The sequence below is a fragment of the Miniopterus schreibersii genome (genome assembly GCF_964146895.1).
Source record: "Miniopterus schreibersii genome assembly, chromosome: 1".
Taxonomy (NCBI): Eukaryota; Metazoa; Chordata; class Mammalia; order Chiroptera; family Miniopteridae; genus Miniopterus; species Miniopterus schreibersii.
Window position 1 is genome coordinate 122,292,480 of NC_138101.1, and position 26,882 is coordinate 122,319,361.

The window sequence follows — 26,882 nt, forward strand, 5'->3', positions numbered from 1 at the left end:
CACTGAGGATTTATTTATTAAATGAAAAGAAGACCATACAAATACAAATGTAGACATTTTCTACATTAACAGATAGGTACATTATATCTGATCTTCTATGTGTTTAAGAATAGAGAAAGCAAAGGAGGAAGCTCTGAGTGAGTTCTCAAGTATCATGAGGTTCAGCAACAGCCAAGCAATGATGAAAACTTCTAACAATCTAGTTTCTACAATAGCTTCCTTTCCCCCTTACTACAACAAAAGTATTCTTAAGTACACTACTGCTACTGTTACCTGTCCTAGGAAGTTCGAATCCCCTATATCTTATTTTTATCAATTTAAAAACTATTCTCGGGTATAATGGGTGAGTTCTATTCTCACAGAAGCACCCAGGAGCTATGAAGCCTGTCTAGGGTTAAACGGTAACAAGGCTTTTAACTGGAGCAAAGAACAGAACCAAGGAAAAGGATACTTGTTTGATCACACAGCCACTCTAAGAAACTTACATTTCATGTATGTGTGAAAATCCCATCTCTGAGGTATAAGAACTCCTGTTGCATTTTCTTAGCCTGTCAAGTTCCAGTTAAAATGTACATGATCATCATTAGGTGGATCCTACAATTTTCCTAAAATAACAGGAATTCCATTTGTCACTTTTAATTACTGTAACAATGGGATTAAGAAAAAAACAACAAAAATTCCTGCATTTTATTTAGTTTTAAACCTAAACAGAATGGATCTCTCTCCTATTTCAGTCTTTTGTTCTCTATCCCTCCCCACCCTGCTCATCTGAAACGTTTCCTCTACGTTAGTAGGCAGATGTATCCTACCTCAACTCTAGACCATCTACTGAAAGGCTCTGATAAAGCAGTAGATCAAATGTGAGAAGCCCTGTGGAAATTTCACGTTCAGTCCCTACTTTCATGCTCTTTGTGATTCACTCCATAATGTTAACTACAAAAGGGAACTTATCAGGGGAAGTGCTGATTCTTAGGTTTAGAGATTCCCTTTTCTTCTTTAGCCTGGATCAGTCCCTTTCCATTGCACTGGGATGTCTCAAATTTTGGTTTAGGCTCCAATTTTAATAATCCTACTTTAATCCTTCCTTGGGAAAAAGGAATGACCTAGACAATTAAAACAATGCTTCTTTTCATGTCAAAGTGAGACATTTCTGGAGCAAGGTGTAAGCCAAAATTCTTTAATTTTTATCAAGAAGTGACTATAATTATATATCTATCAAACGTGGTAGGTATCTCTATAAATAAAGTAGCTCTAAAGAGACCCGCTTTATATACTCAATGGATGAGAAGATGATCCACTATACAAATATGTAATGGAATTAAATTTTTAATAAAATACATACTTATTTGATAAAGTACAAGACTTATATTTCCTAAGTTAAATATGTATTTAATTTAAAGACATGTGTTATGATTTACAAATCTAGAATATTAAAATCTTAAAAGGATATCATTGTCCAAGAATAAAAATTAAGCATGTTAGTTGTTGTACATCTTACAATGACTGCTTAGGAGTCATCTGAGTCTGTCTTCCATATATAAATGACAATAAAGCTATATCTAATTAGATCTAGATTTACGGTGTGTCATCTAAAGCTGACGGGGGTGTTCAATTGTACATAAATTATCACAAATAAATGAACCATTTGACTGATTATTTGCTGAAGTATGTTTCATATTTCAGAGAGCTTTTAAATCTCAAACACAATAATTTTTTTGAAGAGCAATTTAAGAAGAGTTTTAAATCCTTCCATTTATTAGTCAGACTGATAACTCAAAGTCAACTTTCAACATTTATTAAATATTGATTTAAACTTTATGCTGAGTTAAGAATTTATGAAACTTATTCTTTGATTCACTCAACAAGTATTTATAAAATGTTTAGATGTCTAATATTGCCTTGCAACTTACAGTCCAACCAAGAATTTATAGGGAAAATATCACAGGTAAAGTTAGTAAGAAACAGGATAATTGAAAAGACAATGCAATTATAAAAATTCACTGATAGCTTTCATATTAAACTATGTAAGAATATTTTAGCACAATTATTTTTCAGTATGACTAAATTCAGATTCTGGAACCAGCAACAAAACTAAAAAGTTTGGAGAAGTCTTTTGATGAAAATCGTAGGCTTTTCTTTTTTAAAAATAAGAATAGCAGGGGTTTTTTTCTTTTTAAATCAAGAATCTGTGGAAATGCTCTGTTCCCCTTCCCTGCACCCAGAGTCATCTACTCTGTTTTATAATTCAACCTGCAAACAGATTAAGCAGCTGAGTTTGTGGAAAGTATGTTTGCTCTACACTAAGAACCCTTGTGTGACACTATGGCGACTCCCTTGACACCTCGAAGAGAGCTACAGACAGTTCTGACTCATCAGCAGGGAAACCAGGCTGAGAATTCACAATTTCTTTGTACCCTCAACTTCTTCATAGAAATCAGTATTTGGCGAAAAGGCAGGAAAGATGTTTTGTTAGCTTTACATGTTCTTCTTCTTTTTTCCTGTCAACACCACCCAAAAGACACAGTGTGCCCCATATTTTAAAATGAAATGTTTTGTATTAATCTTTGATACTTTAATTATGCAGTTAAAAATTAACAGAATATATACAAATTTTAAGTAACTATTTTTTTTTTAAAGAAAAATATTGAAAGAAAGAAAATTTAAAGAGTGGATACATTTTTTCTTGAAAATTTGTTTAAAATTTACATTTTTTCCTATATATTTTGTCCTATATGTTATATAGTTACAATTTATGAGGGAATTTGAATTGTATCAGTGTAAATCTGGCCCATAGTAAAGATGACATGTGATAAAAGATATTTTATAGTAAAACCTAGATCTTCGATAAATATTCTGACCTTACAAGCCTGGCTGTAAATCCTTTTAAGTAACTATGTGTAGCTTAGGCATGTTAAATATAGTCAAATACATTTAAAAAATCCTCTAGAAACTTTTGTTCTAGGCCACAAGAAGCCTATTTGTGGATGGAAGCACAGATAGAAAACAAAGTATAGTAAAATGAACCACAGGGTTTTAAATCTCTTGTGATGATAAGAACATCAATTAATGAATTGGTGTATCAGTGTTTTCTTTAATAAATGAGGATCACGAAGGGTCCTTGGAAAAACTAAGAGTTTTTCTTATAAAGTTCCTGTGCTCTCAACCAGCTCTTTAGTTCCTCTTCCTCCACATAATTCTCCCAAACTGAGCGCATGCAGGATCAGCAAGAGAGCAATTTAAAGCTAAACCACACCGTGCTCCTCTTCCATAAGCATATACATTTTTAAAGAGACATATGTTAGGAGAATAACCCAAGGGAATGGATTTTTGCTGGTGAAACTTTAGGCATTATGATACCTGGGCCAAGGAGCTATTTTTGGATAATGAGGTCTGGCATTCATTATATTTTGCTCTTTAAGTGACTATCTGTCTATAAATATTGGTTGATGTATGGATGGCAATTGTGCACAACTTTCCTTTCCAGGAATACTCCCATAGGTTAAAACATTTAAGAAATTTTTTGACTCTGAAAGAAAATAAAATATAAATTTAAAATTCTATTATTAGAAATAGTATATGGCCTCTCTCCACTATTACTGAAGATTTCAGGAATTTTAAATGTAATTAAACTTAATGGAAGTTGGTGGTTAGACCAAGAGTTAAAAGCTGATCACTAGGAAGTAAGTTCCCAACTCTGAGGGGAGTGTGGGGAGTGGAGGTGCCAGTGAGGGGAGGGGGCATGAAGGGTCATAGTTTTCAATGAAATTGGTAAGCTGTGGGTACTGGAGTGGAATAAAAATTTTGAATCTAGGACTTCACGCAGATCCTAGCACACCTGAAGTTTTCATGTGCCTTCCTGACCGGCCTGCTTTTGCTTTGTTCGTCATTCTAGCACACTATTAAATTGTTCTAGTTCATTCGTTTATAAGCATTTATGGAGCGTGTACTTTACAGAGGCATCTGTGCGAGTATTTGGAGGAGACGGGAATAAACAGATGAACAGAACACTGCCCATGTCTTGGGAAAGCTCGGTAATGGGTAACTTAGCAGGGGGTGAAACAGACAGAAAACAGATATAAGAATGGTGATTACACAGAGATGATTGAGACCTCTAATAAAGGTATGGACTAAGTACTATGACCACGACAAAGAATACAAAACTAAAGAAACATTTTAGGGGTAACATTTAGACTGGACTTCAATGAGTAACAAAAATTTGACTAGGCCCTAAAAGGGGGGAACATGTTCTGAAAAGAAACAGCATGTGCAGAGATGGTGGGGGTCTCGGGAGGAAGCGGTGCTGGACAGACGGGAGACGGCCGCTGACAGGCCTCACGCGTCACGCTAGGTTGTTTACGCTTTAACCTGCAGGGGAGGAAGAGCCTCTGTAGGTTTTGAACAGGGAAGTAACATAACCTGGTTTAAGTTTTAGAAAAGCCAACTCCAGTGGCAGCGAGGAAGATAAACTTGAGAACTACAGGCAGGCAAACAAGTTTTCTGAGTGTTCCAATAGCCTAGGTGGTGACGCTGAGGCCTAAATCAATGCAGTCAGCGAGTGAGGGTGGGTGGAGAGTCGGCAGGTGCTTAAGCAGTGGACAAAGCAGAGGCTGATGGCTGAGTGAATGCAAATGGTACAAAAGAGTGAGGGGACAGGACAGCACTGGCACTGCTGCAAACCATTAACGAGGCAGGAAACACAGGACGGGGAGGGCTTCATTTTCCAGGGAGTAATTCTCAGCAAAAATACTGTGACAGCACAGAAGAGAGTCACTTAACTTTCTAGGAAGTTGGAGAAGACTCTGTAGAGAAGAGAAAACTGAACTAGTCTTGCTGGTTTGAGCAATTGATGATACTAATAATATAAAAGAATGCTTATAATAGTAAGTTAACTGGTATTTTACATGCATTTTACATGCTATCCAGTTTATTCCTCACGCTAATCTTGCCTGTGAGGCCAGTGTTACTGTCCGAATCTTCTAACTTAGGATCTTTTGCTTCTAGGGTTGAGTAATTTGCCCTCGATCTCACAGGAAATAAGCAAGAAAAGCAGGGATTCAAACACAGGTCTGTCTGACTAGACTGCAAAGCCTGCCTCTGTCCTCCGTGCTGCACTGGATCTCACAGGATGGCTAAGCTTCTCACGGGGGAGAAGAGCAGAAGCTCCCAGCAGAGGAACCAGCGCATATAAAGGCATCAGTCCTGGAAGGACAGAGCCCTTCTAAGGAGTGCGCGCCCTGGGGAGTAAAATGATGAGAGGAGGGAGTCTGTAACAAGCCTAGTTCTAAAAGCATTACAGACATTATCTCATATGATTCTCTTTTTTCTCATTTCACAATTTATTATTTTTTTCCTTTTTATTGAATTTACTGGGGTGACACTGATTAACAAAATTATACAGGTTTCAGACACACAATTCCACACACATCATCTGTACATTGTCTTGTGTGCCCATCACCTCAAGTTAAGACTATGTCCATCACCATTTACTATGAAGCAGGACTATTACTGTCCATGAAGGAACAGTGTTTTGAAATAAAATGTCAAAGTTCATATACATACACATTCTGAATCTGAAGGCTGAGTTTTTGAACCACTATGCTGTGTTGCCGAAGATATATGGCCATCTTTTCTTATTTTTTACCATGATCATATATTACTTTTATAGTAAAACTATAATTAGAAGTGGGGCATTGAATTTAACAGTTAGGAAATTACCGGTAATCTTAAGAACAATCCCAGTACAGGAGCTAGTCATTGTGTATTGAGTAGCAGAGGAGTAAATGAGAATGGAAAAATTCAAGGCAGTGAATATAGATCAGTTATTCAAGAAATTTGGTTGTGACAGGAGAAGGGGAAACATGAACATTTTAGTTTGAATTGTAATGATTGCCTGGAATACTGGCATATTTACAAAGAACCTTCAAAAATAACTGCTAATAAGAGAAATTTAAGATTGGCTAGAGAATACTAATATCATCTAACAAAGTCATATAAATTGGTTTCCTGGAAGGTTACCCTCTTAAATCCAATAAAACAGGCTGATGTTCACATTAACTGCAATGAAGATACACTGCCCAATTGAGGGTAATTAAAAGTGAAATATAGTGGACTGAATGTGAAAAGGAAAGCCTGACAATATTTCATCTAAGTCTTATTGCTAGAAGTCGGAATAAAAGATTAAACATTTAAATTAAAATTACTTAACATTTAATCTCATAAATGATATAATTGTTGCATTTAACCTCTGTTCATGAATTGATGCAGTTCCACTAAAAAGTTTTGATCTGTTGTGATTAAATGTGAAGAATAGGGCAATATAGTGTGCTTTTCAAAAGGTTAAACTTATTCAATTTAAAGCATTATCTGACATGATGTTATTTCTACTTCTTGGTGTACAAAGTTATTTCTTTAAAAATTATAATGATAGTTGATGAGATCTAGAAAGTAAAAGGTTGACGTGGTAACATTTCCAAAGAACTTTTTAGAAATATAATTGTTCTCTGGGAAACACTTGTAGGGAATTTTAGCTATGTATAGAAATTAAAAGATTACGTATAAAGAATTACACACAACTGTGAAAATAATTACACTTGAAATTTGTAATTATTTGTAAATTTTAAGCAAATAGAGCTAAATCAGATCCTATCAAAAGTTACTGATTTATATTTTACATGAGGTAAAATCTACCTATGTCTTGGTGTTTGTAGAATATTAATGCACATTGTGAATAATTGATACAGTTTCTGACTGAATATAAGCCCAATAATTAAATCTATAAAAATATAATACCATAAATCACAAGTCTCAAGGCACACTGATAGCACAGATTAATATGTGTAATTCCTAATCTGTTTTAAAATGGTCTTGACCAGAGATTTACCTGACCTTGGGCTAGTGCTCAAAACATAATTTCAGGAATGTTGGGGAAATGGTTGAGATGATTTATTTTCAAATAAAAAGTGGTGAGAAATAAGTAACCTTGAAGTTAGCACTAATTCTTCATACGGTGAAACTAAAAAAAGTTGTTAAGGAAAAAGGTTTGTCTTAGAAATTGAAGGTGATTAGGTATATGAATGATGTAATGCTATTAACAATACATAGGGAAGGGCTCAGTTAGAATGACAAATTCTATTACATTAAAGCTGCGTTGGAAATTCTCCTACAATGTTCAAGTCCCATAGGTTACCAGGTGACTTCTTTGTCTGATAAATTTTTTGTTAACATTTTGCTGGCTATCATAAGGACTGACTTATTATGCAACTTTATTTAAATTTTAATAAAAATGCAAAGATCATTGAAAATTAACAAATATAATTATGCACTGTGAAAAGCTGTACTGAATACTTCTGAAGAACACTACACTGAAAATCAATTACACTGCACCTCATTCTGTGTGTTCAGGGGTCTCAGATTACAAAGTCACAGATGATCTGAATTCAAGCAGGATTATTGTGAAGCTAAATGAGTCAAGTTGGAAATTTGACTGCCTCCTCCCCTTGCTAATAACTTTATTACTTATGAAATGATTTTAATAGTATGGGCTCCATACACTGATGAAGATCAGATATCACATAAAAATGGCTTGCCCTAAACAGTAACCACGATTCCAAACTAAATGTTTTTTTGATCCCAAATGTGGTTATGATAGGCAGTCAAAAAAAGTTCATTTGGCTCAATGAACTTTTGTCTTAAAGTATTAGTAGCGCGAATGATAAATAATATATTATTTAGTTGCTAAAAGAAAGTGTTTTTGTTGTGCCCATGCTTTTGAAATAGTGCGAGATCATTTTACTCACTTCTGGACCTTGTCATTGGCCGCCTGCGAGGCCTCCAGGGCGTGCTGAAGCTCTAAGTCCATGTTTGCTCGGTCTGCCAGGGCTTGCTGCAGTTGGGAAGCCAGTTCCTCATTTTGTTGCTGAGTGATCGAAACAATGTTCTCTCTATTCTTTAAGGCTTCTTCATAGGTACTAAGGGTATGGTTAAACTGATCCTTCAGATTTTCTTCTTGGGATAAAGATTTGTGCAAACTGACAAAATACAAAAATAAATAATTTAAACATAAATATGTAGGCTGACTGACCAGTAAGCCATTTAACAAAAATCTCCAGTTAGAAATATACATTTCTAAAAATCAATAAAGACATACTTAGATGAGTAAATGAAAATAAGTTTTACATCACAATATTACATTGATAATTATTTCTCTGCTTCTAGGCTGAAAGCTACGCAGACAAATGATTATCCACGCGATCAAGACATACAAAAAGATGCTGCAAGATGTAAATTGAATTATATCAGTGTAAATATTACATTCAATTTTCTTTAAAAGGAATAGCAGAAACTTGAAAAATAAAGTATCTTTAGGCGACTATAAGAATACAATAAGCCGACTGCAAAGAAGTGAGACGTAAGAGTGGGCATCATCAGTTTAGTAGATCCAGGGTCTATTGGGCTGAGCACTTAATGAGAATGAATGAAGTTTGTACAAATACCAATCAGCCTCATATAAAGCATTTTCTACTTGTCATAGCTGAGATATGAAAGAAGTTAAAATCATTAGTCAGACTGCACAGAAATAATATGTATTCGGATATATTTTCTTTTCGTTAATGGATCTTATGCCAAATACAGCCATTCATTAAGTTACACAGAGAAATAGCATATAAATTAAGACTGAATGCAGAAGAAAATGCAGACAAATAGAATCCTAAAATGCTAAAGGTCAAATCTTTGATATGTCATTACACCTACCACCTGAGGTTATTTTGAAATGGCACCAAGCACCTCACTCAATTAAATAAGGACATTTTGAAAATATAAATATTTAATAAGGGAAATTTAAAATCCACACAGGAGATGTTCTTTTTTATTAAATAAAATCATTTCAGTATATGCATACAAAAGAAATGTCGACAGGAGACTTAAAGTAAAACAATCTAACTGTATAATACAGATTGATAATGTGAAAGAAAGTAATATAATTCTTGAAGCTGCAAAAAGCTAGTCGGGGAACTTCCAGCACCGGCCGAATATCTCGTCTAATACTTTATTTAAAACTCTTCAAACTAAAGTAATTATAAATTTCTTCCTTTTGTTTAAGTAACCGGCAAGCCTCTCCAGTGCGCTCACTGTGGAGAAGGTGTCACACAGATGTCAGGACCTGAAACAGGGACAGTTAGAATTCCAAAAGAAATCATTTCAGGACTCAAATTAGTTCTTAAGAAGAAAGACTGCTGCTACTGTGGTCAACTGATTACTGCATGTAAAACAAGAATGGTGAAGAGTGCCACATTTGTAGAGTGTAAAAAATTGCCTTTATAGTTTTCACCTTATTTATCTCTTATTTCATTCTTCTCAGTTCTATGGACCCACACGTCTAAAGACACTCGTCCCCTGTCCATTTTCCCCTGCTATGTTCTTTCGCACTTTTTGCATCCTTCCTATTCCAACCTCAATTTCCTTCAGCCCACCTCTTTGTCTATTTGAAAGATCCAAGAAAAAGAGAAACTAAACACAAACAAAACAAAAAGCCTTGAGAAAGACAAGTCTGTTTACGTTTTTTAACCTTTAAAATATTATTACTTATATTTTAATTGTTAATTATATTTTAAATTACATAAAAGGCACAAATTTAAAGTATTCAGCTTGACAGAATGTAAAGAACAAAACACAGAACAAACCCACAAGAAGGCTGGCTCCCAGGGTTCCCTCCCAGTTGATTCCCCTCCCCCAATGTAATCACCAGTCCAACCTCTATTAAGATTAGTATTGCCTGTTTCTGAACTTTTGTCTGGCTTCTTCGATTAACATAAGGTTTATGAGATTCATCCTGTAGTTGCATGTAGTTTATTATTTTTTATTGCTATGAAGTATTCTCTTATATAAATAACCCACAAATTATTTAACCATTTCACTATTGTTGCTATTAATATTCTCGTAAATGTCTTTTGATGGACCTAAGTACTCATTTTCCCCCAGTTTTATTGAGATATAATTGATATAAGTACTCATTCCTGGAAAAGAATTTATCCATATGGTGTATGTATGAATATTTAGATTTAGTAGATGCTGCATATAGTTTCCCGAAGTGGTTGTGCCAATGTACACTCCCCTCAGCAACGTAGGAGTTCCAGTTCAAACATACTCCCTTAGAGTGGGATTGCTGGTCTTTTTAGCTTTAGCCATTCTAATAGGGCTGCAATGATATTTCATTCTCTTTATGTTTTCTTTTGATGAATGTGATTTCTTAATTTTAATGAAGTCCCATTTATCATTGTTTCTTTAATGGTACTGCTTTGTGTGTCCTATTTAAAAAATCTTAGCCTACTCCATTTCTTTATATTTTAATCTTACATACATGATCTCACTTAAAACTCACAGTGGACCATCTTAGTTTGGGAATTCTGCATTTGTCTATATCTAAAACACTATTCAGTATGCTCTAACCAATTAAATATTAAGAATCAATAATTCAGCTTTAAAATCTCATGATTAAGATCATGATATCCTGACTTAGTTCCTTAGTTGTTCACCTCCTAGTCTTCTATCACTTAATCTAATATTTTTGGCAAATTTATACGTGATTATGATTTTTCTCTCAGATGAACCTGTGACTTTAATGCTCAAAAGCTACTCATCATTCAAAATGCCTTGGAAATCTTTAAATTCCCATCAAGACTTTCGCAAATAGAAGCAGTAGCTGGAGTAATCTTTTAAAAGATAAATTAGGTAATGCCACTTAGAATTCTGCAATAGCATCATATTGCACTCAGAATGAATCTCTAAAAATCATAACAACAAATTACATATTTTAACTCAACCTCACAACCTATGAGAAGTCCTGTCAATATATATATATATATTTTGACTACGAGTTGAAACAAATAGAGGTAAGTAATTTAACTAACCTCACACACCTAGCAGAGTCAGAAGTGGAACCCACAGCCTTTCTCCCTGGGCCAGACCACTCCTCACTACTTGCCATGAGCCACGAAGCCCTGCAGCACCTGTACCTCCTCACCTTTTAGCCAGACATTACGTTTCTCAAGCACACCAAGCTTTTTTCTGCTTGAGGCATTTGTTCAGTGCCTTTCCCTCTTCCACAAGGTCTCAGCACAAATACTGCTTTCTCAGATAAACCTTTTATGACTATTAAATATAAATTTTGACGTTCCCTCTTTGTTACTGTCTCCTTAACCCTAATCTTTTTCTTCTTAGAACTTATAATAATTTGTAGTTTTTTTTAGTTTCAGTTTGTGATTTACTCCCCAACTCCAACATATTAATACTCCATTATATTTTTTACACAGGGCAATTATACTTTATGGAAAAGACTTGTTCCTTAAGAACTTCAATAAGTCAAAATGTATATAATTATAAAGACCTTTACCTACAAAAATCAGATGAAGTACAGGTGCTATATTCCCAGCACATGTAAATCTATAATCTCTGAAGCACCCTTTTGTTTTCGTGCTGTCTTCCCCCTCAGAGTTCTCTTCCCTAAACTGACAACAGGGCCACACTGTTTAGCTTTCTTCACTGAGTAATATCACATTTAACTTCTTGTCAAAGGTGTTGATCTTCAGGTGCATTTTCAGCATGATAGCAGCATTAAATTTCCTGGCGCTTCAATAACACTGTACGGGGAAATATTCTAAGTTACAGTAAGAATCATGATAAAACAACAACAGAATAGCCGTTAAATCTCTCTTGGAATTTCCTAAGCATGTAACCAATAGCGTGGCTCACAAAAACTGACACAGGGTGGCAACTACCTGGTTATCATGAAGGTAAAGAGGTAATATCATAAGTGTCAATTCACTCTTCTAGTTTTAAAGGTTTGTGATTCTTAATAAATTGAACTTTCCTACTTTAGTGTAGAAAGTCAGACTTTAAAACTATTTTTGCTTAGTACTTTCATGTTATCATAGTTCCAACCCACAGCAAATGAGACTGCACATCACTCCTGTGCTGCTCACCGCACTGGGTCCAAGAGCAGGCGGGGCAGGAAACGCCCTTCAACGGGCACTGCGCCAGCAAGTGGCCTGTGACAGATTTCCTTTCCGAAGTGGCTCTGCGTTCACTTCAGTGTCTTCTAGTCTATACCCTCATGTCTGTGGTCTTAACTATTTTTCTGGTCCCTGAGTCTTTGTACCACCTCAGCTTAAAATACTTTGGGATTTTCGGGTTTATGACTCACTTTAATGTTTTGCTTGCAGATATTTATTTACATTCTCCTCAGCTTGTCTGCTAACCAGTTTCTCTCTCAATTGTAATGTCACACATGAATTCAGCTTATTCTTGCAACTAGTACTTTTCCATCTATACCAAGTTTTGATGTTACTTTTCCTGGCTTCCTCTCTTGTCTCCATGATCAGATATTACTTAAGTCCTTGCATGAGATCACTTTACTCCCATCTTACAATATGCACCTACTCTTCTGCTTATGTTTCATTTATTTATAGTAGCTGTTCAATCAATAGTTTGTCCATATATACTGTTTTTAAAAATGGAATGAATATTTTTGCATTAAAAATTTGGAGGTAAGCTACCAGAGTATATACCAGTGATTTTCAACCTTTTTCATCACATGGCACACATAAACTAATTACTAAAATTCCGTGGCACACCAAAAAAATACATGTTTTGCCCATCTAACAACAATAAAAAGGTATAATATTGATTCACTCACATCAGATGGCTATTGTTGTGTTGGCTGTTGTCATTTTTTTATTTGACAGTCTAAGGGAAAAGAAGCCAGTGTCCCTGACTAAATAGTCGGGTATTGCATGTTTTAAAAATTCTTGTGGCACACCAGTTGAAAATCACTGCTATAGACCAATAGTTATTAACTAGGAGTATTTTGTCCCTCAAGGGACATTTTGTAACATCTGGAGCTATTTTGGTTGTCACAAATGGAGGTGGAGATGCTGCTAGCACTTAGTGGGTAGAGGCCAGAGATCCTGCAATGCAGAGGATTCTCCAGTCCAGTATGTCAACAATGCCAAACCTGATGCAGATGAAGGGATGCTGGGTTTGGACTTTAAAGAGGTAGATTCAAATTTCAGTTCTGTCATTCACTCTGTATGTCCTTAGGAAAATATCCATTTGAGTATTAATTTCCTCAACTCTAAAATAATGACAAAAATCCCATGGAGTTAATATGAGAACAAAATGAGGTGATCTATCTATGTGAAAATATCTAGCCCAATACCTGACAAAGAAGAGGCATTCATACATGTATATTTTTTAAAAGAAATAATTAACTTTGTACAAAATCTTATATCATACTCAGACATTTTAGAAATACTTTGACGAAAAACAATTGCCTGTTTCTACAGTTTTTTTATGAATTGGGAGAGTAAAACTAGTTTTTCTAACCTTTATCACTGAACTGATAACATTCTTAAATCATTCTGGAAAAAAAAGAGAGGGAGGTTTGGCTTGGTTTTACTTAATTAAAATAAATAAAGAGCCCGGCCAGGAGTGGTTCAGCAGTTGAGTGTCGACCTAAGATCCAGGTGATTGGAGTTCGATTCCTGGTTGGGGCACATGCCCGGGTTGCGGGCTCAATCCCCAGTCAGGGGCATGCAGGAGGCAGCCGATCAATGACTCTCTCATCATTGATGTTTTTCTCTCTCTCTCTCTCCCTCTCCTTTCCTCTCTCTGAAATCAATAAAGATATATTTTGAAAAATAAATAAATAAATAAATAAATAAATAAATAAATAAATAAATAAAGACGAAGGTAGGAAAGGGAGAAGTATTATGCTACCTTGTTCTAAGTGTACATTTTTTGAGAGGACAGTGTCTGTTTTAATTTCCTTGTTTACTAAATCAATGAGTTTGATCTGAATTTCTGACCTATACAATTTGCCTTCTCTTTGAAGATCTTTTAACATTTCTTGTAAGGCAGGTGTACTAATGCCAAATTCCCTTGGTTTTTGTTTGCTAGAAAAAGTATTTCCCCTTCACTGTTGAAGGATAAATTGATTGGATATGGAATTCTAGTTTAATGTCCTGAGTGTTAGCCTGACATTCAAGGTGCTCCAAAATTCTCTTTTCTTTTTAGACTTCCTCTTACCTAACCTATGAAATAATTTTCTTCTAGCCAAATATAAGCTGTCTTTGAAGATGCTCTCACACATTTCAGTTTGGATTACTGCTCACATGGTTGCCTCCAGATGAATGCTCTGTCCCTGTCCCTCTTGTCACTACACAAGATCCACATGAACTGCCACAATCGTCATGAGGCACACTCCACACCCTGACCAACGAGACACTCCTTCTTCTAAGCTCCCATAGCCTTTCCATATCCCTTAAAATATAGTCACCACTTTATACTATCCTTTATAGCTACTGTACACTAAATTTATCTCCCCTGCTAGAGTCTAATACTGTTGAAGGAAGGGACCATGTTTTACTCTTCCCTGTTTTGTTCTAGGGCCAAACACAGTGGCTTCTCTGTAGGAGGCATATAAAAAGCATTTATTGAACACTGCTGCTTAAATGCTCCATTTGAACAAGGGGACTCTAGTATTATAGAAGAACCACATCAATTTTAGTTCTCTTCCTTTTCTCATCTTAATGTGCAGCCCTACATGCCCCACTGCTTTCCCTCACCCACTTTCCATTCCATTCCATCTTTGGAGAATATTTTTGAAATAAACTTTCTGTAGTCTTATTTATTTATTTATTTAGTTTCCCTCGCACAAAGAGATATACCAGAAAAACATATCCCTAAGGGAAATGTTGAGATTTTACTGCCTATGTTTTCTTCTAGAATTTTTATGGTTTCGAGTCTTACATTCAAATCTTTTATCCATTTTGAGTTTATTTTTGTGTATGGTGTAAGGAGGTGGTCTAGTTTCATTTTTTTGCATGTACCTGTCCAATTTTCCAACAATATTTATTGAATAGACTATCTTTACTCCATTGTATGTTCTTGCCTCCTTTGTCAAATATTAATGGCCATAAAGGTGTGGGTTTATTTCTAAGTCTCTATTCTTTTCCAATGATCTATATGTCTAGTTTTTATGCCAGTATCATGCTGTTTTAATTACTATGACCTTATATTATAGTTTGATATCAGGTGGCATGATACCTCGAACTTTGTTCTTCTTTCTCAAGATTGCTGTGGCTATTCAGGGTCTTTTGTGGTTCTCTATATAAATTTTTGGAATATTTGTTCTAGTTCTGTGAAATATGCCATTGATATGTTGATAGAAATTGCATAATCTATAGATTACTTTGGGTACTAAAGATATGTTAATGATGTTAATTCTTCCTATCCATGAACATGGTATATACTTCCACTTATTTGTATCTTCCTCAATTTCTTTCTTCAATATCTTCTACTGAAGTACAGGTCTTCTACCTCCTTAGTTAAATTTATTCCTAGGTACCTTATCTTTCTGGATATATTGGTAAATGTCATTGTTCTCTTAATTTCTCTTTCTGACAGTTCATTATTGGTGTATAAAAATGTCATTGATTTCTAAATATTAATTTTGTATCCTAGTACTTTACTGAATTTATTTATCAGTTCTAGTAGTTTTATGGAAACTTTTTTGCACAGCAAAGGAAATGAAAAGACAACCCACTGAATGGGAGAACACATTCACCAATAAAGGTTAATATCTAAAATTTATAAAGAACTTATAAAACTCAACACCAAAAAAACCCAAACAATCCAATTAAAAAATGGAAAAAGGAGCTGAAGAGGACATACAGATAGCCAATAGACATATGAAAAGATGCTCAACGTCACTAATAATCAGAGAGATGCAGATTAAAATATAGTGAGATATCACCTCACACCTGTCAGAATGGCTATCATCAATAAATCAATAAACAACAAATGTTGGTGGGGATGTGGAAAAAAGGGAACCTTTGTGCACTGTTGGTGGGAATGCAGATTGGTACAGCCACTGTCGAAAACAGTACGGAGTTACCTAAAAATTAAAAATGGAATTGTCTTATGACCCACTGATTCCATTTATGGGAATATATCCAAAGAATCCTGAAACACCAATCAGAACAAATATATGCATCCCAATGTTCATTGCGGCGTTTGCTATAGTAGCCATGATTTGGAAGCTGTCCAAGTGTCCATCAGTGGATGAGTGGATAAAAAAGCTGTGGTACATTTACACAATGAAATACTACTAAGCCATAAAAAAGAATAACTCTCAATCATTTGCACCCAGTTGTGTCTGGCTCAGCAGTTGAGCATCGAACTAGGATCCAGGAGATCACAGTTGGATTCCCGGTCAGGGCACATGCCTCGGTTGCGAGCACAATCCCCAGTCGGGGAAGTGTAGGAGGCAGTCAATCAATGGCAACTCTCTCATCATTGATGTTTCCATCTCTCTCTCCCTTTCCCTTCCTCTCTCTGAAATCAATAAAGATATATTTAATTAAAAAAAAAAATCTTACCATTTGCAACAGCATGGATAGACCTAGAGGGTATTATGCTAAGTGAAATAAAGCCAGTCAGAGAAAGACAAACACTATATGATCATAGGTATGTGGAATCTAATGAACAAAATAAACAAAATAGAAACAGACTCATAGATACAGAAAATAGACTGACAACTGTCATAGGGAAGCTGGGGAGCTGGGTGAAAAGGTAAAGGGATTAAGCAAAAACAAAAGAAAACAAATCTTCATAAAAAACAGACCACAGTGTTGTGCTTACCAGACGGAAAGGTGGGTGGAGGCAGGTAGATGACAGTAAACGGGGGATAAATGATAATGGAAGGAGACTAGACTTTGGAAGGTGAACACACAATACAATATACAAATGATGTATTTTAGAACTGTACACTTGAAACCTATATAATTTTATTAAACAATGTAAACCCCAATAAATTCAATTAAAATTACAATAAAATAACCTTTTTGTATTAAGATCCTTGAAGAGTCTTATGCAGTTGTAAGAAATAATACAGAAAGATCCCTGGTGTCCTTCACCCACTTTCCTCTAATGGTAACTCTGTAAAATTATAGTATAATAACACCACCAAGATACTGCATTGGTATAATCACGATACAAAAGTTACATCACCACAAAAATCCCTCATGTTTCCTGACATCCCTTCCCCTCCTTGAACCCTAACAACCATGAATCTGTTTCTCATTTCTATAATATCATGTTAAGAGTGTTATATAAATGGAAAGGCTATCTTTGGGATTATCTTTTTTCCACTCAGCATAGTTCTCTGGGGATTCATTCAGGCTGTTACATGTATCAGTTGTCAGTGTGTTTTGAGAATATGGTCCATTATTTCTAAATTACCATTTGTATGTGTGTAGAGTTGTTCATAGTAATCCCTTATCATTTTTATGTCTGCAAAGTCTATAGTGATATCCTCTTTTTACTTCCTGATGTTTGCAATGTTTCTTCTCTCTGCTCTTATGTGCTTTTTTCCTGTTCTTATCTTTATTATATTCTTCCTTTTGCTTGCTTTGCATTTATTTTTCTGTTCCCTTTTTAGATTCTTGAGGTAGGATTTTAGATTGCTGATCTGATACATTTCCAATTTTCCTAAGGTATGCCTTTAGTGCTATAAATTTCCCTCTCAGCACTGCTTTGGCTATATCCCATTAATTTTGTCATGTTGTATTTTTACTTTCATTCACTTCCATGTATTTTTTAAAAAGTTACCTTTGAGAATTCTTCTTTGACTCATGGATTATTTAGAAATGTGTTGTTTAGTTTCTATGTGTTTGGAGATTTGCCTGTTATCTTCCTGTTACTGGTTTCCATTCTGATTCTATTGTGGTCAGTATTATTTCAGTTCTTTTAAATTAACTGAGGTTTGTTATGACTCAGAATATGATCTATCTTGGTATACATTCTGTGAGCATTTTAAAAGAGTATGTATTCTTCTTTAGCTCATGGCCTGTCACTCCAATCTCTTCACATAACTTTTTCCTTTGTGTGTGCCTCTCAAAACTCCCCCTGCCTCCTTCTTAAAAGTAGACATGTGATTCCATTTAGAACTTACTTTGATAATCCAGAAAAAGCTCCTCCTGTCAAGTTCCTAACTTAATCACATCTTTTGTCAAGTAAGGCAACACTCTAAGGTTCTAGTAATTTAATGTGGATATACTTGGGGGACCATTTTTGGCCTACCACAGTCTATAATATTGATAAATCTTTAGCCAGGCTAACTAAGAAAAAAAAGAGAGAAGACACAAATTACTAATATCAGAAATGAGAGGTTGTTACTACTGATACCGGGGACATTAAAAAGATAATAAAAGAATGTTAGGAACAACTCTATGTCCACAAATTTAATAGCTTAGATGAAATGGACCAAATTCCTTGCAAGATACAAGCTATCAAAACTTATACAAGGAGAAATAAATAATTTGAATATGTCTTTATTAACTAAAGAAACTGAATCAATAATAATATTCCAAAAAAGAAAGCACCAGGCACAGTGGATTCATCAGACATTTAGGGAGGAAATAATACCAATGCTCTACAATCTCTTCCAGAAGGTAGAAGCAGATAAAACTGTTAACTCAATCTATGACGTAAGTATTACCCTAACACCAAAACCAGGTAATGACATTATAAGAAAGGAAAACTTATATACTAATATCTCTTGTGAATCTATAGATGCAAAAATCCTTAGCAAAATAGTAGCAAATCAAACCCAACAACATAGATAAAAGAATTATGCACTATTACCAAGTGGGATTTGTTCCAGGTACGCAAGGCTGGTTCACCATTCAAAATCAAATCATGTAATACACCATAAAACAGTATACAGCGGCAAAATAATTTGATCATACCAACAAATATAGAAGAAGCATTTGACAAAATCCAACACACATTCATGATTTAAAAAACTTTCAGCAAACTAGAAATAGAGGAGACATTCCTCAAGTTGATAGTGAACATTTTACAAAAAAAAACCTGAAGCTAATATAGTACCTAATGCTAAGAAAATACTTTTCCCAAAAGATCAGGATGTCTCCTCCCACTACACCTATTCAACACAGTTCTATAAATCCTAGCTAATGCAATAAGACAAGAAAAAAAAAGGTATAGATTGGGAAGGATGAAATAAAACTGTCTTTGTTTACAGATTACATGATTGTGCCTGTAGATAACCTAAAAACAAAACAAAACAATAACAAAAATTCCTAAAACTAATGAGTGATGACAGCAAGGTTGCAGGATACAAGGTTAATATAAAGTCAATTGCTTTGCCATGTAGCAGCAGTGAACAATTGTAATTTAAAATTAAAACACAATATCACTTACTATCACCCCCCAAAATGAAATATTTGGATATAAATCTAACAAACTATGTACAGAATCTATATGAGGAAAACTCTGATGAAATAAATCAAAGAAGACCTAAATATATGGAGAGATATTCCATGTGCATGGTTATTGTTAAGATGTTAATTCTTTCAAACTTGATCAATGGATTCAATGCAATTCCAATAAAAATCCCAGTATATTATTTTTATATATTGACAAACAGATTGTAAAGTTTATATGGAGGGACAAAAGGTCCAGAACAGTCAACCCAATTGAAGGAGAACAAAGTCAAAGGACTGACACCACTCAATTTAGAGACTTATTATAAAGCTACAGAAATCAAGACAGCATTATACTTGTGAAAATATAGATCAACTGAAGAGAACTGAGAGCCCTGAAATAGATCCACACAAATATGGTCAACTGATCATTGACAAAAGAGCAAAGTCAATTCAATGAATAAGGGATGGCTTTTTTTGAACAAATGATGCTGGAACAACTTGACATCCATATGAGAAAAAAAAAGAATCTAAACAGAGAACTTACATCTTTCACAAATGTAACTAAAAATGGATCATGGGCCCAAAGAATAAAATGCAAAACTATATAACATGTAGAAGATAACACAGGAGAAAATTGAGGTGGCCTTGAGTTTGTAATGAGTTTTACATATGGCACTCAAAGCATAATCTATAAAAAATGTAAGGCCTTATTAAAATGAAAAATTTATTTATTTTTCTGCTGTAAGACGCACTGTTAAGAGAATGAAAAGACAACTCACAGACTAAGAGAAAATCTTTACAAAACACGTATCTGATAAAGGACTAGTATGCAAAATATACAAAGGACTTAAAACTCACCAATAAGAAAACAAACCACTCAAAAAATGAACAAAAGATCTGAACAGATACCTCACCAAAGCAGAAATACAGACGACAAATAAACATATGAAAAGATGCTCAACATCATATATCACCAAGGAGTTCCGAATTAAAACAATGAGATATCACTATATACCTATTAGAATGGCTCAATAAAAACTAGCAATACCAAATTCTGGTGAGGATATGGAGCAACGGAAACTTTCATTTATTGGTGGTGGGAGTGCAAAACGGTACAGTCACTTTGAAAGACAGTTTGGCAATTTCTTAAAAAGCTAAACATAATCTTACCACATGATCCAGTGACTGTGCTCCTAAGTATTTACCCAAGAGTGACGAAAACCTATGCACATACAAAAACCCACACATCAATGTTTATAGTAGCTTTATTCATAATATCCCCAAACTGGAAGCAATCAAGAGGTCTTACAATAAGTGAATGTATAAACAAACGGTGGTACATCCACATAATGGAATATTATTTAATGATAAAAAATGAGCTATCAAGCCATGAAAATACCCAGAGGAACCTTAAATGCATATTACTTAGTGAAAGAAGCAAGTCTGAAAGAAGACAACCTGGAAGGCTACACACTGTATGATTCCAACTATATGACAGTGTGGAAAAGGCGAAACTATAGAGACGGTAAAAAGATCAGTAGCTGCCAGGGGTCAGGGGAAGGGGGCGGAGGATGAAAAGAAAAGACACTTTAAAATAAAGCTGTGGAGCCATGTAATGGTGGACATGTGGCATTTTGCATTTTTCGAAACCCACAGGACTATACAACACAAGTGAACCATAACATAACAATAATGTATCAATATGGCTTTATTAATTTTAACAACTGTGTCACACCAATAAAAGATACATGTAGGGGGGAGGAAGTATATGAAAACTGTACTATCTGCTCAATTTTACTATAAATCTAAACTGTTTTAAATAATAAAGTTTATTAATTATCTCTCCCCTACAAACACACAGAGAATAGAAGTGAAGATTAGCTAACCGTAAATTCAGCAGGAATCAAAAATGACATGGGACAGAAAGCAACAAGGGCAAGCATGGCCAGCGATGGTGGAGTGTCCAAATCAGGGCTAATCATACCTGAAGTCATTATGTCTGTTATAATTCATTAGTGAAAAATTAAAGCACCTCCAGTGGAGGGCTTATCAGGTCCAGTAGGCTATATCTGTGATCAGGTATCACTATATTTAGGTAGCCAGTAGACAACCTGTTGGAAACAGTGTAGAAGAAATCCTTGCACAATATTAAAGGTTGGATTAAATCACCTCTGGACATAAGTGATCTCGCAATGCTGAGGCCTAGCTAAATGCAATTTACTATAATTTGTCATCCTAATTCTGATGAGCTGGGCTGCCCCATCTAAGAACAGTCACAAGAGAAGAGTTTAATCTGCCTAAGGGTCAGTTCTCCACAAAAGGATTTTTGAGGAGCTCAGCACACACACAGTAGCTGATTTGCAAATGGCTAGCAGTTTGCTCAACTCTTGAAAAGTATGCCCCATACCAACTGCATAAATAACATGATGATTGTACTAAAACTGTAAAAACAGCAAATAACCGACTGTTTGTACGTAGTGTAAATATTTTCAGTTAACAATCCTCATTAACTCCCTTAGGAAGAGTAAATCATGTCCTATACTGATCTCAGATATCCGGTCTAACTAAATTCGTTTTATGAGACCACTGTAAGTGCCCAGTGCCTGATCTATGGCTGTTGTTGAATAGCTGGTTGGTTAACTGACCTGTTGAATACAGGGGTCAGTCACTATATGCATCGTGGAAGCATGTGCTTTGATTTACTTGGAACTGGGTGGCTTCATGGACACCTCAAGATCTGCTTACTCTCTCCCATGAATGATGACATATATGGGGACTCTGCTGGAGCTACAGCTAGACTGGTCACTAAGCACACACTTCAAATGATTATAAAAGCTATACTGGAAGGGATGTGACTTTTGAGTTGAGATTTAAAGATAAGAGTAGGGCTAATTAGAGAAAGGGTAGAGAAAGAATTTAAGGCAAGGAAAGAGCATGTGCAAAGGTCCGATAATGAGAAAGGATGGCCCAAGAGGAAGATGAAGTCCAGTTAGCTAGTGTTAGTGTTCAGAGACCAGCAAAAAAGTGGTGGGGCTTAGGTCACAGAGGGACTTTTTGGAACATAAGAGTGTTTTGTCCTAAGGCAAACAAGAAGCTTCTGAAGGATTTTAAAGAGAGGGTAACAAGATTTGTCTTCTAAAAACCCATTCTGGCTGGGGGTGTTCTGTGTACCTCCGTTACCTGACAGGACAAACAGCCTCTAAGTAAGACTGACCTTGTTCCTCCCCTGAGTGCGACAGCTCTGGAATTTCAAGAAAACAAGGAACTATACTGAGGTTCAAATTTAGGAAATATAATCAAATTCTAAAACTCACCTTATACACTACTTATGAAGATTTTTGTTTGTTTGTTTTCTGTCAGGGATTCTGACTCACTAAGTTCTAAAGATATTCACGTACGGTCTTGAATGGGACTTTTCTTGGACCTAGTTTGGGGATCACCTCCTTTCAAATCAAATGTGCTTGCTGTCTTCACTTTCTCAACTTCTACTCAAGGCTCTCAAATCTGCTCCGTCCACAATGCTCCAATGATCTGGTTGCTAAGTATAAAAGACATTTTAATCTTTACCTTATTTCACCTATCTAAAGGCAATTCTTTCCGGAAATGCTTTCTTTCCCTGCTTTCCATGAAAATACTCTCCTGGCTTTCTCTTTTGTCAAAAGTATTTCTTAAAGCTTCTCAATTTGCTTTTAGAGCTTCTTTTCCTCTACCCAGCCCTTAATTCTTGGTGTCGTGTCTTCTGCTCTCATTCTACCCACTCTCACTTGATTTCAACCCACTCCCATGGCTTCACTCAATCACCTATATAGCTAATGACTCCTAACTCAGAAGCATTTCTCTTCAGCTGTTTTCTACTGTGAGCACCAGATACACATAACCACCTAGTAGGCCTCTCCACTTGACCATCCTGCAAATATCTATAACCCAATATGCCTAAAACTCAGTCCATGATCTCATTTTATTCTCTTGAAATCAGCCCTTTACCCGTCCTCCCCTCTCACCAGGCACCAGTATCGGTGTTCAATCTCCAAACCTGCGCATCACCCTTGACATCTATTTCTCACCACACAGTCCAGTGAACCCTTCTGATTGAAACTTAAATCTCCCTCGCATCTCTTGTTTCTTTCCAGTGCCATTACCATTATTCTTAATTTAGAGTGCCTGCTATTCTTCCGTTAATGGATTACTGCAATTGTCTTTCCCTTGCTCTTTGCCTTGCGTGAATTTTCTAAAGCACAGCTAGGAATGCCTCACTACCGGGAATAAAACTCTTCAATGACTCCTCACTGGTCCCAGGACAAAGTCCAAATTCCTTAGGTAAGCTCGAGGGGAGTGCGTGGAGGTGGAAGAGGGTATAGGGGGATAGATGATGATGGAAAAAAAATAAAGAAAAAATTGAAAAAATTTAAATGAAAACAAACAAACAAAAACACAAATTCCTTAGACATCATTTACGATGCTCTTGGTGCTTTTCCTTTCAGCTCATTTCTCATTCACCTACTTGCCTCCATACTCCAGCCAAGATGAAGGACCAGGATGAACATGCCCTAGAGCACTGGCTCTGTCTACTTTTATTTAACGAGCTCCTACTCCGCCTTCAGATCTCAGCTTGGATTTGAGTTTCCCCAAGAAATCTGACCTGTTGTCCAGATTAGGTTATCCTCTCACGAGTTCCTAAAGTATTCTAACCGTTCAACTGGATAGATGTCAAACAGTTGCCCCCCTGACCCCCAACGCATTTGACATCTAGTGCTTGGGAAAGTTTTTTGTTTTTTAAAAATATATGTTTATTGATTTCAGAGAGAGGGAGCGAGAGGGAGAGAGAGGCAGAAACATCAATGATGAGAGAGTCATTGATCGAGCCCACAACCCAGGTATGTGCTCTGACCGGGAATCAAACCGCGATCTCCTGGATCCCAGGTCGACGCTCAACCTGCTGAGCCATGCCCGGCCGGGCAAAGGAAAAGTTTTAAATAAATATTTAGGGAATTGACTAATTAATTACTGATTCCTTAGGCCTGCTTCATGTGGTTCTTAATTTTTGTATGTCTTTATGGCTGACTAGAATCTTTGTAACTGGTGTGAGCCCTGTGGAGAATATAAGTTATAGCTGTTTAGTATCGGTCTGTAGTTAATCAATAAGGCTTACAGGTTGATTGCTTTGTGAACACGAAGAGTAATAAAAAGCCTAAGATTTTAAGATTTTTTTTTAAAAAAAAGAAAGAAAGAAAAGTAAGCAAAAATAACTTTCATGAGGTATGCTATTCTGGAGGGGTATTTAAATTGACTCTCATTGCTATAGCATCATTGTGAATTTCAGTAGTTTTCCTGGAATACTAGAAACAGGTGCTACTAGAGGCCCCCCTGGTGGCTGAGTGAACATCTGCTTGTAGAGAAATAATCCGTGAATGGGGTCATTCATTCAATAAATATTTATTGAGCAACTATATATATAGTGTCAAGTACATAGTAAATGCTTGTGGATACAACAGTAACAAAGGCAAATAAAAATGTCAGATCTTACAGAGGTTTTGCTCACCATTGTATTTTAAGTGCTTGAAAGAATTGCTTACTAAATACTTGTGAATTAATTAATGAATGTGTCTAAAGCCTAGCTTCTAATCTGAATCATTCTGTACTTCCTCACATCTTGAGAGCCTTCCATTCTAGAGGCGGTTGCAAGGCAGATCCACAGAGAAGGAAGAAAAAGGGCTGTGACTCAATTCTCCTGGAGGTAACCTCTACATATTTCTGATTTTCCTTATTTCTCTGATTTTAAAATCACTTCCCCCCATAATTTAGTGTAACCACAATAAGTATTAGCTTGTATAATTTCAAGCAGTCTCTTTATAGTGAATGGAGTTGTAAGAAAATATCTTTCACCATAACTTGGTGATTCTGGCTATGGTAATTATAAAGAAATGTTATTCACACACACTAAGATGTCTTTAATTTTAGCAAATTTCACATGTGCTCTATACACCTTATTTAAAAAGAATCGATTTGTTATTTACTTTGCTGCTGTGTTTTGGCAGTTTCTCTGTACCATATGTGAAGAATGAAGACTTGAATAAAATCAGCCCAAGCTTCTCTCAGACAGCTTTATCTACATGCTTTAGGGATTATAAAGATAAAAGTAAGGTTATTGTTTCTTTGAGAGCTAACTACTCAGTAAAGCATTCATTCGGGTTTCTTCCAAAAGGGAATGCTTGGTTTATCAGCAGTCTGATAACACTAAAACATGCCTTATGTCACATTCATAGACATCAGAATTCTTTCAAAAAATGTACCTAATGATCAGGATGAATGTCATTTACTTTTGTTTTGGTCTCCAGGGAATATTGTTTACTTTGCTTTAAAATTTATGTGAGTCATTTTGGCTATATGCCTTTTTTAATTAGCTTGAAGGAAGCAATCACTGGGGAGAAAGCGGAAATCAATTCTGATCCGATATTGATAGCTACTGTGCTGTAAACTGTGTGTCCTTTCTAATTAAATGTAAACATGTTCAGTTCTAAAGTCCAGCAGCGATGACAACAGTCACTAGGAAAGATTGCCTAAGTACTGCTCGGCTGACCCGCCTGGCCTTTACTTCTTTCATAGTCGTGCTTGTGTAATCATTGCTGGGGCGAATGCTGGTTGTAACTGGCTTTTTTTAGGTCATCTTCAGAGAAAAGATTTGACAAGAATGTAGAGTGCTCTGTAATACCTCAAGTTACTTATTAACTTTGTCCTTCTGATAGCTAATCAATGGCATTGCACAGAGTCAAATTTGTTGCACTAAACTGCCCCCCTGCCCAAAGCCAAGTCTTGGTAAATATTTAATGGCAGTAAAGGTGTTTTGCTAGTTATCAAACTGATATATTAAAGGACTCTTAAAAGCAACTTTATCTTGCCTTCCCTTCCATAAATAATCTGCTCAGCAATATAGTCTGTAGGTATAAAAGCATTTGGATTTCATTTTCTTAAATATCTTTTCAGAAAAAGACCAAATAAGAATTAATATTTTTAAAATGCTCATTTTAATCAGTACTATATCACAAAAATGAGAAGGAAAACAAAGTACCACCAAACTTCTCTCCTTGGTGAAACGTCAACTCAAAGCATAAAACAGCCAGGCCCTTTCGCTTTACTAAACCCCAGAGCAGACTTGCTTAAAACCGGCTGTGCAGCTGCTGTCGGGAGAGGCTCAAAGTTTCTGTTGCTACACAGAGGCTGTGTGCTCTGTAAAAACTGGACGGCACTTGGATTTTTGCTTTTTATTCAACATAGTAAAGCTTGGGTTTATTTACATCTTTACCTTCTTAGTTATCTATTGAATTTCAGGCTTCCTTGTTTTATTTAATCTAACTCCTAGCTAGGCAATAAAAAAATGACAGCTTTGTTTTTTAAATAAAAAAAATATCTTCAGACTCAAGTTTTATGAGAATACTTGGAAATTGCTTAGGATCGTTCTTTTAAAAAGGCTGATTTCTTTAAATTTACACTTATTACACGCTTACAGATTTTAAAGAAAATTAACACTTTTTTTTATCCTGGCATATATCTCTGTCTAAAAATTTAATACTAAATACTGATTGACTTATGAAGAATAAA

At 35.6% G+C, this 26,882-nt stretch overlaps 1 protein-coding gene across 2 annotated transcripts in view; it reads right to left on the bottom strand.

Annotated features, from left to right (window-relative positions):
* The window catches only part of MIPOL1 (mirror-image polydactyly 1), a 270,347-nt gene that overhangs the window by 37,025 nt on the left and 206,440 nt on the right, over positions 1 to 26,882 (bottom strand). For both annotated transcript variants that reach the window (XM_081155068.1, XM_081155067.1), the window contains one exon: positions 7,797 to 8,027. In XM_081155068.1, the coding sequence (XP_081011194.1) occupies positions 7,797 to 8,027 (231 nt within the window). The remainder of the gene's footprint in view (positions 1 to 7,796; positions 8,028 to 26,882) is intronic.